Consider the following 17,030-nt stretch of genomic DNA (forward strand, 5'->3'; position numbering starts at 1 on the left):
TTTAAATTCAGAATACTTTTCTAAAATTGGACATGACCACTAAGAGGTATTAATTGAATAGTGATCCTTAAGGATATTTTAGCGACTACATTGATTAGTATTATTATCTAAAGAATAAATTGACATAGGGTAATGACTTGAAAGGGAAGAAAGAGAACATTAAAGTTATAAAAACATAAGTCTGTGCTAGCATCTGTTTGGAGTTTAATAGCTTATTTGAATTTCATAGGTTCTAGGTTTAAGAAAATTGCTTATCCACTGGGACTGGCCACTTTAGGAGCAGCTGTTTGCTACCCAGTCCAGTCAGTAATAATTGCAAAGGTAAGTTCCTTTTAAGTGATAGGTACATTTCAGTATTTGTTTAAACTCTTAGTGTGACAATATTTAAATGTCCTACGTATCTGCAGCATTTAATTTTCAGAGAATTATGGTTACTATCACCTATTATTTTGGCAAAATCACACTTCATTTCAGCGTGATAAATGCCATTCTTAATTACATGAGCATTACAAATAAATAGGATAAATTTGTTAAAATATAATTCAACAATATAAATGCCTTTTTGAGGATTCAATTCAGAGAGATTGATGTAGAATTTATGGGGAGAAATACCACTCCATTGTTGAGCTATATGAAATTAAAATTTTAATTAACAGAAAATTATACCTACTGGCAGCTGTCAGTTCATCAGATTAATATAAAGATCAGCAAATTGGGGATCCCTGGGTGGCTCGGCAGTATAGCGTCTGCCTTCAGCCCAGGGCACGATCCTAGAGTCCTGGGATCCAGTCCCATGTCGGGTTTCTGCATGGAGCCTGCTTCTCCCTCTGCCTGTGTCTCTGCCTCTCTCTCTCCTCTCTCTCTCTCTCTGTCTCTCATGAATAAATAATTCTAAGAATCCCCTCCCAGTGGAGTCATATAAGATGTACTTAATCCCTCCAGTAATGAATTGTGACAGTACATGTGAGGTGTTGTCAGCCAAGGAAGCTCATTAGAGACTGAGCAGTCAAAGTTATTACTAACGGCTGATCACATCAACATTGTCTCTCTAGCATGTTCAGAATTCCAGACTGGAAGGAAAGCAGTTGTTCATCATAAACCATATTATTTCAACAAACAGTTTAAGCACAGTACATCACTCATCATTCAGAGAATGTTTTTTGTCATTGTAGGGAACTCTTTACCAGTGAATTCCCCAGATGCCATCCAAGAGCCAGCCTTGCAAGCAGGCCTTTCTAACAATGGTAGTCTCAAGAAACTATGTGAATTCTTTTCTGCACACTGTTAAATAACTGTTTTTTCTTAAGTACATGTTGAATGTCATATTTTCCCATTTTCTACCTCTGAGTATGGAAATTCTTCTCAGTAGGCATTACTGCCTCTCCTCCTCACTAAAGCCCTTACTAAGCTGGTATAGTTCTCTGGTCAGTAGCCGTTTTTGGTCACCTTCCATTCATCTTCTGTCCACAACTCAGTTGCCAATCATTGTCCCCACACTAAATTACATGTGTTTCAAAGTCACAGCTCTGAACCAGTCTGGAGTGTAATATCAGATACTTTATGGTTTATTTGTCCAGATTTAGTCCTTATAATATCAACTCAAGTATACCCAATCAGGTACAAAACATTCTAACTCTAGCCCATATATTTCATCTCTAACACTCAACCTATAGCTAATATTAATGGCTATTGATATCCCATTTTTAATTCTAACACTGTGAGCAACTTTTACTTGGGTATATATTATAAGCTACTTATTAGGGAAAAAATTGAAAAACAAGATCGCTCTATGTAGCATATAAGACTCAAGGAAGAACATACTACTATATTCTCAGTAAGAAAGTCATAATCCACTTGGAAAAGAATATGTTTCTTAGGTCATCCACATTGTCTCTAAGTGTCAGATCTAGAATAATCTAACCCATTGTTTTTCAAATTTAGATCTCAACCTATTATTAGGTAATAAAATAAACATAGTGAATCTCAGAGGACATTTTATTAAAAAATAAAATAGAGGAAAACAGCAAATATCAGTGTTCTGTACTTAATATGGGTAAATATTGTGAAACTATTGTTTCCATAGAGTGTGTGTATATCTGTGTAAGATAGATCATAAGTCATAATGTAAAATTTATTCTCTAATATGAGTTACGGTCAAAAAATGTTTGAAAGCTGATGATTTAGTCTAACCCCATTAGCTATATGCAGAGGTCCAGAGAATGTGATTTCATAGCACTTGTTAGGGGCTGTGTCTAAAGTCCTTTCCTACTTATGGGAGTAGGGCTATTGAATCCAAATGAAATGTATATTTTGTTTGACTTGCCCTTTATATCAAGTAAAGAGAAGATGAATATCAGCCTTTTTTAATATTTAAATGACACATCAGCCAAAAAATGCCACTTTCCAAGGTTATCAGCAGCACAATTAGGGGAATTTGCCTGAATCAAGGAAACTTGCATTAAGAGATGTTAGGTCAGTAAAATCAAGAATCAAACTATGATACTAGAATAGTGAGAAGGACCTGAGTAAAGGAATAACTTAAGACATGTTTTTTTCTAACTTATAGTATACTTTAACAGATCTAGACCCTCTTTCACAGTACCATGCAAACCAGTCTAAAACCAAAGGAAAGCTAAATTAGAGGTTGAAGCAGCCTACCTACTCCTCCATACCAAGCTCTGTCTTGTAGACATGAATGTAGGCCTCCTTTCAAATAGGTAAACCAGATACAGAAATAGCTTTTGTTTTTATCTTTTCATCTTTCATTAATATTGCCTGCAAACATTGCCAGTTATTTTTTACCTTAACCCATACTGATTAAAAAAAATTCTTACTGCTGTACCAAATAGGCTGTTCCTTTTTTTTTTTTTTTTTTTTTTTTTGCTGTTCCATTTTTTAAAGTAACGGTTATAAGAGCTGTTTTAGAGAATAAAAGAGCTTACCCCAATTGGAAGACCCATCATCTACATATCCAGCTCATATTTACGGAGTCTAAGCATTCAGGCATTTAAGATACATATTATTTTGGGATCCCTGGGTGGCGCAGCGGTTTGGCGCCTGCCTTTGGCCCAGGGCGCGATCCTGGAGACCCGGGATCGAATCCCACATCAGGCTCCCGGTGCATGGAGCCTGCTTCTCGAATCCCACATCAGGCTCCCAGTGCATGGAGCCTGCTTCTCCCTCCGCCTGTGTCTCTGCCTCTCTCTCTCTCTCTGTGACTATCAAAAATAAATAAAAAAAAAAATTAAAAAAAAATAAGATACATATTATTTTGAACGAGTGGTTTGTTGTCACTAAGCTATGGCTATATGAAGTTCCTAGTGAGATTGTATTTGGAAGATTTTTTAAGGGATTTTTCTGTAAAAAACAAAATGTTTGGGGGTGCCTGGGTGGCTCAATTGGTTAAGCATCTGACTCTTGATTTTGGCCCAGGTCATGATCTTAGGTTATGGGATTGAGCCCTGCACAAGGAGGGGGAAGTCTGCTTCTCTCTTCCCTCTGCCCCTCCCCCTACTCTCTCTCTCTAAAATAAATACATCTGTAAGAAGTTTGAAAGTGTCTCTTAGATGCTTAGTTTACATACTTTTGGAAATGAATACATTATCTAATGTTACCTGCAATTGTTTAATTGCTACATCTAGTATTTTAAATCAGTGACATGAAGGAGTTATATATCTTTTAAAGTCCTTAGCTGATTAGTTAGTTGGATTTTTCATGTTCCTAAAGACTTAATCAAAACAGGGTATGTAAAGAGAGTCCATTTTGCTATAACATGGTATCACAAGTATGGTAGTTGATCAGTTCTTTGTTATCATGCTCTATTAGATACTTGAAACAATGTGGTTACAATTTTTAGTTTCTTAGGACATGAAAAAAATACCTAGTTTTAAAAAAGAAGAAAATCATCAACCCCTTTTGTGTAGCTAATTATCAATTTTAAATTCAGAATACTTTTCTAAAATTGGACATGACCACTAAGAGGTATTAATTGAATAGTGATCCTTAAGGATATTTTAGCGACTACATTGATTAGTATTATTATCTAAAGAATAAATTGACATAGGGTAATGACTTGAAAGGGAAGAAAGAGAACATTAAAGTTATAAAAACATAAGTCTGTGCTAGCATCTGTTTGGAGTTTAATAGCTTATTTGAATTTCATAGGTTCTAGGTTTAAGAAAATTGCTTATCCACTGGGACTGGCCACTTTAGGAGCAGCTGTTTGCTACCCAGTCCAGTCAGTAATAATTGCAAAGGTAAGTTCCTTTTAAGTGATAGGTACATTTCAGTATTTGTTTAAACTCTTAGTGTGACAATATTTAAATGTCCTACGTATCTGCAGCATTTAATTTTCAGAGAATTATGGTTACTATCACCTATTATTTTGGCAAAATCACACTTCATTTCAGCGTGATAAATGCCATTCTTAATTACATGAGCATTACAAATAAATAGGATAAATTTGTTAAAATATAATTCAACAATATAAATGCCTTTTTGAGGATTCAATTCAGAGAGATTGATGTAGAATTTATGGGGAGAAATACCACTCCATTGTTGAGCTATATGAAATTAAAATTTTAATTAACAGAAAATTATACCTACTGGCAGCTGTCAGTTCATCAGATTAATATAAAGATCAGCAAATTGGGGATCCCTGGGTGGCTCGGCAGTATAGCGTCTGCCTTCAGCCCAGGGCACGATCCTAGAGTCCTGGGATCCAGTCCCATGTCGGGTTTCTGCATGGAGCCTGCTTCTCCCTCTGCCTGTGTCTCTGCCTCTCTCTCTCTCTCTCTCTCTCTCTGTCTCTCATGAATAAATAAATAAAATCTTTAAAAAAAAAAAAGATCAGCAAATTGGTAGATAACAGAGGCTTCTGAAGGTAAAACAAAAAAACATACAAATTCAGTTTTGATAACACCTAGACCTAAGTAACATTTTCCATGAGTCCATATAATAGCTGTTTTGTCATTTTCTAGTGAGCTTATCTACAAATTCAAACATTCTCCTAATTATTTAAACAGAGTGTGCCAGTATTTTAGTTTTGATACATATTCAGATTGAGAAGCAGAGCTTTTAGTGATGCAGTATTTTCTTCCTTTCCTTCTTTTCTTAAGTACCAACATTTAATGATTCCCCCTCACACTTGAAACGGTATGTAGTGTTACCAGAAGGGCTTTCTGTGCTTGTATTCTCATTACTACATCTCTTTAATTATTGATGTAGATAAAACTACCTACTCAATATTTTAAGAATGACAAGGATATAGTGATCTAAGTAGTTTATAATGCGATAAAGCTATAAAAGTTTATAGCAAAGACAGCATTATTCATTAAATCTAGTTGAGACACTTGATCCAAAATGATACACTTATTTTTTATAAATATGTCCTGAGAATTTATATAAGAAGTAGACCCTTAAATTCATAACATATTCATGCTGAAGGAAACTTTTGAGCTTATTGCATTCAACTTCCTCATTTACTGATAAGAAAACTATGGCCCAGAGAAGTTTCAAAATGACTGATTTGTCCAGGGTTCTGTTCAGTTTCAGGTGTCGTACCTCCCTGTCCATTTTTCTTCTCAGTGCATAATGCTGCCATTGAATCTTTTTGTTTGTTTATTTAGAATAAGGCCTTATTCTTTTAAAAGATTTTATTTACTTATTCATGAGAGACACACAGAGAGAGATGGGCAGAGACACAGGCAGAGAGAGAAGCAGGCTCCATGCAGGGAGCCCAATGTGGGACTCCATCCCCGGTCTCCAGGATCACACCCTGGGCGGAAAGCAGACGCTAAACTGCTGAGGCACCCAGGAATCCCAGGCCTTAATGTTTTTAAATAAAGTTAGTAACTACTCATCCTTAAGTAATTTAAGCATTATAGAAAAGTCTAGAAAAAAAAAAAAAAAAACAGGTAGCCACCTGGAATTCTTTCATCCAGAAAAATAAGTGTTAACATTTGCTAGAATATTGTCTAGATATTTCTCTATTCATATATAGACATAGATAGATGGATAATTAGGCAGATATAGTTTCATAATAACAGTGTAATATTAAAAATCTTAATTTTAAAAATATTAAACTTAATTTTACTCTGATGAGCATTAGGTGTTATGCTATATGTTGGCAAATTGAACACCAATAAAAATTTAAAAAACTTAATTTTACTCTAATAAAAGGAAAATAAAAACAAGAGAATTCCTGAACTTCAAATAAAAATTTCTGTGATAGGGCAGCCTGGGTGGCTCAGCGATTTAGCACCACCTTCAGCCCAGGGTGTGATCCTGGAGACCTGGGATTGAGTCTCATGTTGGGCTCACTGCCTGAATCCTTCTTCTCCCTCTGCCTGTGTCTCTGCCTCTCTCTCTCTCTCTCTCTCTCTCTCTATCTCTGTTACTCATGAATAAACAAATAAAATCTTTTTAAAAATTCTGTGATAAAAAAGATATTAAAATGATTTCCTAAAAGTTCTTCTAATGTTAAATACTGATTATTACTGAAATTCCTAGAGTTCAGACCCTTGCTTTTCCTTTGACTGGCATATAATAATGTCATGTGTAATATCTGCTGGATTCTAATATATATATATCGTGGATTCTTAACCTGAGATCCATGATAGACTTGAGAGAGAAGGGTGACTCCCCTCCCTGAAACTATGAAAAATTTTAGGTATACAATAGACATCTTCTAACTTGATATTGTTGGTGCCAGTAGTTAACAATTAATTTAAAATGTTAAAGTGGGAAGTTTTAAAAAATCATAAATATGGACCTTAAATCTTTTATTTCAAATTAATAACATAATTGTGTGTCCATTTTTCACTCTTTTGAAGTAGGTATTTTCTATGAGTATGGATCTCCTAGTTGAAGATCCATGGCATCTTTTCTTATAGTTACTCATATCTGTAATTTGTCTTCTACTGTTTTCAGTTTAGATTTATTTAAAATAGAATCAACACCTAAAAACATTTTTAAAATAATATGAGTGCAGAATCCTCTTAAATTTTTATTAATTCTGCCAGCCTCTAACGGTTGACTTGCCCAACTCTAATTTGACAGCAGTTTTAAATAATTTGATAATTCATTTTTTAGTCTTTACAAAACATTTAACTTAATTTTCCTCTGGATAGCAATTCCCTTCACACTCACATTTCATCCTAGTTCGTTACATTTAAATTTTTAATTATACTAAAAATGGCATAGAGACTTAGAAATAAATACAACTGATTCTTTGTAAGTGTACAAATCACTTGTGAGAGGGGGCAAGATGGCGGAAGAGTAGGGTTCCCAAGTCATCTGTCCCGAGCAAATTACCTAGATAACCTTCAAATCATCCTGATAACCTATGAATTTGGCCTGAGATTTAAAGAAAGAACAGCTGGAATGCTACAGTGAGAAGAGTTGACGCTTCTGTCAAGGTAGGAAGATGGGGGAAAAAAGAATTAAAGAAAGAAAAGGCATCCAAGGGGGAGGGGCCCTGCGAGGAGCCGGGCTAAGGCCGGGGCGAGTGTCCCCAGGACAGGAAAGCCCCGTCCCGGAGAAGCAGGTGTTTCACCAATCACCCTGTGCAGAAAGGCACTCGCAGGGAGTTAGAGCAGGACCCCAGGAGGGGCGGGGATGCCCTCAGGCTACCAGGGACACTAACAGACGACCTGCAACCCGGGGAGAGAGCGCCACACCCCTAGGTGGAGCTCCCTAAAGGGCTGCAGCGGGAGCCCGGCTGGACCCGGGAGCAGCTCAGAGGCGGCTGGGGCAGAAGCTCCGAGCGGAAGGGGCTGCGCAGCCTGGGAGCGCGATTCCAACAGCGCAGACCTGGGAGCACAGGGCGCCGGGGACACAGCCCAAGATCCAGCCTCCCCCCAGGACAGACAGAAGCCAGGAGAGCACAGGACAGCAAGGACACTCCGGCCGCCAGGTGGCCCCGAGCTCAGCAGGTCAGCGGCCCCGACCCCTGGAGCATCCAGGCCCCTGCAGACTGAGAGCCACGGAGTTACTGTGAGAGCTCAATCCAGGGCTCCAGACCTGGCCAGCACTGTTGTTGTACCTCCTGGGGCCTCACAGGATGAACAACCCCCAAGAGCCTCACAGTGGCCTCACCGGATAAACAGCTGAAACGTCTTTCACTGAGCCCTGCAAAAGGCAGGAAGCTGAGCAGCTCCCCCAAGTGCTAACACCTGAAAATCAGCACAGCAGGCCCCTCCCACAGAAGACCAGCTAGACAGACAGGGGAAAAACAAATTATTGACCAAGCACCACTGGAAAGTACCAGGAGAAGTCGAGGGATTTACAGTATACAGAATCAGAGGATACCCCCCCCTTGTTTTTTGTTTTCAGATTTCTGTTTGTTTCCCCACCCTTTTTTTCTTTTTCTTTTCTTCTCTTTTTTTCCCTCTTTTTATTCTTTTATTTTTTTTTTCCATTTTCTGTTCATCTTTCTCTTCTCTCTTTTTCCCCTTTTCCCAATAGAAGGTGTTTTTGGCCACTCTGCACTGAGAAAAATGACTAGAAGGAAAACCTCACCTCAAAAGAAAGAATCAGAAACCGTCCTCTCTCCCACAGAGTTACAAAATTTGGATTACAATTCAATGTCAGAGGGCCAATTCAGAAGCACTATTATAAAGCTACTGGTGGCTCTAGAAAAAAGCATAAAGGACTCAAGAGACTTCATGACTGCAGAATTTAGATCTAATCAGGCAGAAATTAAAAATCAATTGAATGAGATGCAATCCAAACTAGAAGTCCTAATGACAAGGGTTAACGAGGTGGAAGAACGAGTGAGTGACATAGAAGAAAAGTTGATGGCAAAGAGGGAAACTGAGTTAAAAAGAGACAAACAATTAAGAGATCATGAGGATAGACTAAGGGAAATAAGTGACAGCCTCAGGAAGAAAAATGTACGTTGAATTGGGGTTCCCGAGGGCACCAAAAGGGACAGAGGTCCAGAATGAGTATTTGAACAAATCATAGCTGAAAACGTTCCTAATCTGCGAAGGGAAACAGGCATTCAGATCCAGGAAATAGATCCCCTCCTAAAATCAGTAAAAACCGCTCAACACCTCGACGTTTAATAGTTAATCTTGCAAATTGCAAAGATAAAGAGAAGATCCTTAAAGCAGCAAGAGACAAGAAATCCCTGACTTTTATGGGGAGGAGTATTAGGGTAACAGCAGACCTCTCCACAGAGACCTGGCAGGCCAGAAAGGGCTGGCAGGATATATTCAGGGTCCTAAATGAGAAGAAAATGCAGCCAACAATACTTTATCCAGCAAGGCTTTCATTCAGAATAGGAGAGATAAAGAGCTTCCAAGATAGGCAGGAACTGAAAGAATATGTGAACACCAAACCAGTTCTGTAAGAAATATTAAGGGGGACTCTTAAAATTTCTCTTTAAGAAGAAGTCCAATGGAACAATCCACAAAAACAGGACTGAATAGGTATCATGATGACACTAAACTCATATATTTCAATAGTAACTCTGAATGCAAACGGGCTTAATGACCCCATCATAAGGCGTAGGGTTTCAGACTGGAAAAAAAGCAAGACCCATCTATTTGCTGCCTACAAGAGACTCATTTTAGACAGAAGGACACCTACAGCCTGAAAATAAAAGGTTGGAGAATCAAATACTATTCAAATGATCCTCAAAAGAAAGCAGGGGTAGCCATCCTTAAATCAGATAAACTAAAATTTACCCCAAAGACTGTAGTGACAGATGAAGAGGTACTCTATATCATACTTAAAGGATCTATCCAAGAAGAGGACTTAACAATCATCAATATATATGCCCCGAAAGTGGGAGCTGCCAAATATATCAATCAATTAATAACCAAACTTAAGACATACTTAGATAATAATACACTTAAACTTGATGACTTCAATCTAGTGCTTTCTACACTCGATAGGTCTTCCAAGCACAAATCTCCAAAGAAACAAGAGCTTTAAATGATACACTGCATCAGATGGATTTCACAGATATTTACAGAACTTTACATCCAAATGCAACTGAATACACATTCTTCTCAAGTGCACATGGAACTTTCTCCAGAATAGACCACATACTGGGTCACAAATCAGGTCTGAACAGATACCAAAAGATTGGGATCGTCCCCTGCATATTCTCAGACCATAATGCCTTGAAATTAGAACTAAATCACAAGAACAAGTTTGGAAGGATTTCAAACACGTGGAGGTTAAAGAAAATCCTGCTAAAAGATAAAAGTGTTAACCAGGAAATTAGGGAAGAATTAAAAAGATTCATGGAAACTAATGAGAATGAAGATACAACCGTTCAAAATCTTTGGGATGCAGCAAAAGCAGTCCTAAGGGGGAAATACATCGCAATACAAGCATCCATCCAAAAACTGGAAAGAACTCAAATACAAAAGCTAACCTTACACCTAAAGGAGCTGGAGAAAAACGTTAAATAGATCGTACAGCCAGCAGAAGAAGAGAGTTAATAAAGATTCGAGCAGAACTCAACACAATCGAGACCAGAAGAACTGTGGAACAGATCAACAGAACCAGGAGTTGGTTCTTTGAACGAATTAATAAGATAGATAAACCATTAGCCAGGCTTATTAAAAAGAAGAGAGAGAAGACTCAAATTAATGAAATCATGAATGAGAAAGGAGAGCTCACCACCAACACCAAGGAAATACAAACGATTTTAAAAACATATTATGAACAGCTGTACGCCAATAAATTAGGCAATATAGAAGAAATGGACGCTATTCTGGAAAACCACAAACTACCAAAACTGGAACGGAAAGAGATAGAAAACTTGAACAGGCTAATAACCATGGAGGAAATTTAAGCAGTCATCAAAAACCTCCCAAGACACAAAAGTCCAGGGACAGATGGCTTCCCAGGGGAATTCTATCAAACGTTTAAAGAAGAAACCATACCTATTCTACTAAAGATGTTCGGAAAGATAGAAAGAGATGGAATACTTCCAAACTCGTTCTATGAGGTGATGCTGGCATCACCTTAATTCAGAAACCAGACAGACCACACCAAAAAGAATTATAGACCAATATCCCTGAAGAACATGGATTCAAAAATTCTCAACAAGATACTAGCCAATAGGATCCAACAATACATTAAGAAGATTATTCACCAAGACCAAGTGGGGTTTATCCCTGGGATGCAAGGCTGGTTCAACACTCATAAAACAATCAATGCGATTCATCATATCAGGAAGAGAAAAAACAAGAACCATGTGATCCTCTCAATAGATGCAGAGAAAGCATTTGACAAAATACAGCATCCATTTCTGATCAAATCTTCAGAGTGTAGTGATAGAGGGAACATTCCTCGACATCTTAAAAGCCATCTACGAAAAGCCCACAGCAAATATCATTCTAAATGGGGAGGCACTGGGAGCCTTTCCCCTAAGATCAGGAACAAGACAGGTATGTCCGCCCTGACCACTGCTATTCAACATAGTACTACAAGCCCAAGCCTCAGCAATCAGACCACAAAAAGACATTAAAAGCATCCGAATTGGCAAAGAAGTCAAACTCTCCCTCTTCGCCTATGACATGATACTCTACATAAAAAACCCAAAAGACTCCACCCCAAGATTGCTAGAACTCATTCAGCAATTTGGCAGTGTGGCAGAATACAAAATCAATGCCCAGAAGTCAGTGGCATTTCTATACACTCACAATGAGACTGAAGAAAGAGAAATTAAGGAGTCAATCCCATTTACAAGTGCGTGCAAAAGCATAAGATACTTAGGAATAAACCAAACCAAAGAGGTAAAGGATCTATACCCTAAAAGGTATAGAACACTTGTGAAAGAAATTGAGGAAGACGCAAAGAGATGGAAAAATATTCCATGCTCATGGATTGGCAGAATTAATATAGTGACAGTTTCAATATTACCCAGGGCAATTTACACGTTTAATGCAATCCCTTTCAAAATACTATGGACTTTCCTCAGAAAATGGGAACAAATCATCTTAGGATTTGTGTGGAATCAGAAACGACCGTGAATAGCCAAGAGCATTTTACAAAAGAAAACCATATCTGGGGGCATCAGAATGCCAGATTTCAGGTTGTACTACAAAGCTGTGGTCATCAAGACAGTGTGGTACTGGCACAAAAACAGACACATTGATCAATGGAATAGAATAGAGAATCCAGAAGTGGACCCTGAACTTTATGGTCAACTAATATTCGATAAAGGAGGAAAGACTATCCACTGGAAAAAAAGACAGTCTTTTCAATAAATGGTGCTGGGAAAATTGTACATCCACATGCAGAAGAATGAAACTAGACCACTCTCTTGCACCGTACAGAAAGATGAACTCAAAATGGATGAAAGATCTTAATGTGAGACAAGATTCCATCAGAATCCTAGAGGAGAACACAGGCAACACCCTTTTTGAACTCGGCCACAGTAACTTCTTGCAACATTCATCCATGAAGGCAAGAGAAACAAAAGCAAAAAATGGACTATTGGGAGTTCTTCAAGATAAGAAGCTTTTGCACAGCAAAAGATACCATCAACAAAACTAAAAGACAACCTACAGAATGGGAGAAGATATTTGCAAATGACATATCAGATAAAGGGCTAGTTTCCAAGATTTATAAAGAACTTATTAAACTCAACACCAAAGAAACAAACAATCCAATCCTGAAATGGGCAAAAGACATGCACAGAAATCTTACAGAGGAAGACATAGACATGGCCAAGAAACACATGAGTTAATGCTCAACATCACTGCCCATCAGGGAAATCCAAATCAAAACCACAATGAGATACCACCTCACACCAGTGAGAATGGGGAAAATTAACAAAGCAGGAAACCACAAATTTTGGAGAGGATGTGGAGAAAGGGGAACCCTCTTGCACTGTTGGTGGGATTGGGAACTGGTGCAGCCACTCTGGAAAACTGTGTGGAGTTTCCTCAAAGAGTTAAATATAGATCTGCCCTATGACCCAGCCATTGCAGTGCTGGGGATTTACCCCAAAGATACAGATGCAATGAACTAATGCCGGGACACCTGCACTCCAATGTTTATAGCAGCAATATCCACAATAGCCAAACTGTGGAAGGAGCCTCAGTGTCCATCGAAAGACTGATGGATAAAGAATATGTATGTGGTATATGTATACAATGGAATATTACTCAGCCATTAGAGACGACAAATACCCACCATTTGCTTCGAGGTGGATGGAACTGGAGGGTATTATGCTGAGTGAAATAAGTCAATCGGGGAAAGACAAACATTATATGGTCTCATTCATTTGGGGAATGTAAAATATAGTGAAAGGGAATAAAAGGAAAGGGAGAAAAAATGAGTGGGAAATATCAGAAAGGGAGGCGGAACCTGAAAAACTCCTAACTCTGGGAAACGAACAGGGTTGGTGGAAGGGGAGGTGGCCGGGGGTGTAGGTGACTGGGTGACGGGCACTGAGGTGGGCACTTGACGGGATGAGCACTGGGTGTTATTCTGTATGTTGGCAAATTGTACACCAATAAAAAATGAATTTATTAAAAATTTTAAAAATCCTTTGTGAAACACAGTACTTGAACATATTTCAGACTGCCTACTATTGATGAATATTCAACATTCTGTGAACATCATTTATTATACAGTTTTAAGACATATTTAGTTAATCAGACTAATCTCTTAAAAGGCTATCAGATGAGACCTCTTCTATATGAGTATTTTTCTAAAGGAAAGGGTCCACACCTTTCAGGATATTCTCCTCGAGGTCTATGACATAAAAAAAAAAATCACAAAATGATAGTCCAGGAGACCCTTTAAAAGTCATACTCCGGTTATTCCCCATTTTGGAAATGTACATCAAGATGGCATTCCTTTTTTTAAATGACTTTCCTCATACTGTTTTCATTATTAACTTATATAAAGAATATCTAGTAATCTGTCTTTGAAAACTTCTAAATAGTTTTATTATTAATCAAATAATGTTCTAAGACTTCTTTATTAAAAACTTTAAAACTTTACTGAAAGGCATTTTTAAAAATTTTAATATACTTGGAGATATAATTTCTAGATTCAAAGAGTGAATATTGGAATATGGCATGTGTTCCCAAATTTATAAGTTTAATTTATTTCTTACAGAATTTCTGGATTTGTAGGAAGTATGACATTCATTCAACCAGTATTTATTGTCCATCTACCATGTATTGGTAACTATTGTAGCGTACACAATAAAATAGACCAAAAAAAAAAAAAAAAAACAGAGAATGTCCAAAAACAAATATAGTGAGCATGTCTTTATATACATTGTGGGGTAGGAAAAAGGTATGGTAAATATGGCATATCAGATCAGCGTGTAAAAAAAGGATGGATTAGTTATTCCAGACACATGTTGCAGTAATTGGCTTTTTGGGAAAAAAATCTTAGACCTTTACCAAATATCATGCAAATTAAATTCCAGATGGACTAAAGATCTAATCATAAAATATAATGCTATGAAAATATTAGAAGAAGAGAAGTATTTCCATAATGTTAATATAGGAAAAGCCTTCTGAAGTAAAACACAATCCAGAAGCCATCAACGAAAATAATAATGTATTTTCCTACATCAAAATAAATACATTTCTTCTGATCACAATATAACATATACAAAGTTAATGGATAAACAAAAAACTGAGAAAACTATTTGTAACCTTTATAACAAGGGACTAAATAATGGCCTACAAAATTATGAGCTGCTATAAATTGATAGGAAAAAGGTAAATACCCTCCAAGAAAATGTAGAAAGTAAACAAATAAGTCCACAAAGTAAGAAACATAAATGGCCTAATATGTGAAAGATGTTTATCATCAATCAATCAAATAAATGGTAATTTAAAAGATCATTTAGATATCGGCTTTTAGCCTTTCAATTTGATAAAAACTTAAAAGACTCATAATAATACTGCTTCTGATAAATGGGGTAGGAAAACATTTTTGGTGGGAGTGTAGATTACTATAGTGTATCACTGACTTTATGGAGGCAATGTGGCAATATTATAAAAAAATCAAAATGTATATAATCTTTAATCCAGATATTTCACATCCAGGAATTTGTACCAAAGAAACATCACAAAGATGTATGGCCCCAGTTGTATATGTAATAATGCTAATCACAGCATGCTTATAATTGCCCAAAAAAGGGAAACATCCCATATTTCCCAAAATAGGGGATTTATTAAATTAACTGTGGCATATCCATTGTAAAATACTAACTATGCAGCTATCATAAAAGAAGGAGATTAACAGGTATATAAACTGATACGGAAACATCTCTAACAAATATTTAAGCTTTAAAAATATCAAATCTCAATATGTATAGTGTGATCCCATTTGTGTTTTTAAAAAGGAAAAAGCTAAGTGTGTGTGTGGTTTATTTTAAAATTTAATTTAAAACATAATTGAATTGTAGTGTATAATCTGCTGTTTAATCTATTCTTTTTAATTCAGTGGTTCATCATGGAAGTCCATCTCAGTGCATATAAGTCTAAAATATACCTCATCCTTTTTGGCAGATCGTACTAACATATCAACATTCCATTTGTTTTAAAGTGTTGTGTGTATGTATCTAATGCACATATAAGAGGAAAATATCAGGAAGAATAACCACACAACTGTGACCAAAGTTACACTGTGAGAAGGAAGAGGACCTTCTTATTAGTGAATTGATTTTTTTTTAAGTGTAGGTATAATACTTAGCAAAAAATTATATTTTAAGCAAGAAAGTTTTAAAAAGCTTTATAAGTTTATGTTTATAAAAAGCATAATCCTGGAAAGCTTCCAAAACCTATTTAAAACTTGAAAAATCAATAGCTATTTATATTATTTTAGCCATAAGGAATAAAAGGATGATAAAAGAATAGAAAAAAAGAATCAGAAGGAGATTTTTAAAGGGAAAGAGATATGAATGAAAGTAATAGCAACTTCAGGAATTCACTCACCATCCTTTCCTCTACTTTGTGTGTTCATAGTTCATTTTTTATTGTATGTTTCTACCAAATGGGTATTATTATCTGGAGAAATACATTAATACTTCATGACAGGAGAAAGCACCATAAAAATTTGAACAAGAATATTAACTTCATAGCATCTTAAAATCTTATATTCTGTTTATTATCTCAAACTGTCTTTACCAAACATCTGTTGGGTAGACATAGTTTTAAATTCACATATTACAGTGTGAATGCAAACTATATGTTTTTAAGATTTTATTTTTCTAAGGGCAGTTTTATATTCACAACAAAATTAAGGGGAAGGCACAGAGATTGCCCATACACCCCATGTTCCAGCACATGCTTAACATCCTTCATTATCAACATCGCTTTTCAACATCCCCCACTAGAATGGCATATTTGTTGCAATTGATTAGTGTACATTGATATGTTATCACCCAAAGTCCATAGTTTACATTAGGATTTACTCTTGGTGTTGTACTAACTATACATTTTTTAGCCTTTTACATGAGGCAAATAATTTTTCATATAAGATTTAGAAAATGGGGTTTTGTGTTAAATGATTAGAGCTTTATATCTTTACTATTGATTCTGATCTGAGTGTTCACATAAAGTATCTGAAATAATTCTTTTTAATAGTTGTTATTTTGACTTAAAAATATATCTTATTTGACTTATTTCTTCTTTTAATTAGGTAACTGGAAAAAAGGCATACACTACAAGTGAACAAATTTATGAAGCAGTTAAATCATTGTGGACAAAAATCAACAAAAAAGAGTCCTTTCCTAAACCTAAAGAAAAACCTAAGGTAGAGTTTATTTATTTATTTTTTTTAATTTTTTATTTATTTATGATAGTCACAGAGAGAGAGAGAGAGAGGCAGAGACACAGGCGGAGGGAGAAGCAGGCTCCATGCACCGGGAGCCTGATGTGGGATTCGATCCCGGGTCTCCAGGATCGCGCCCTGGGCCAAAGGCAGGCGCCAAACCGCTGCGCCACCCAGGGATCCCCCCTAAGGTAGAGTTTAAATGGGCCAGAAAAGATAGGCATTGAGTTTTGTTGGTTGAGGTGGGGGATTGGCTT

The 17,030-nt window shown here is 36.6% G+C and overlaps 1 protein-coding gene across 1 annotated transcript in view; it reads left to right on the forward strand.

Annotated features, from left to right (window-relative positions):
• APOOL (apolipoprotein O like) overlaps window positions 1-17,030 on the forward strand; it is a 111,632-nt gene that overhangs the window by 76,088 nt on the left and 18,514 nt on the right. Inside the window, exons 6-7 of the mRNA XM_041742239.1 lie at window positions 230-321; window positions 16,642-16,755. Coding sequence (XP_041598173.1) covers window positions 230-321; window positions 16,642-16,755 — 206 coding nt within the window. The remainder of the gene's footprint in view (window positions 1-229; window positions 322-16,641; window positions 16,756-17,030) is intronic.

Source organism: Vulpes lagopus, chromosome X (assembly GCF_018345385.1).
Source record: "Vulpes lagopus strain Blue_001 chromosome X, ASM1834538v1, whole genome shotgun sequence".
Classification (NCBI taxonomy): Eukaryota; Metazoa; Chordata; class Mammalia; order Carnivora; family Canidae; genus Vulpes; species Vulpes lagopus.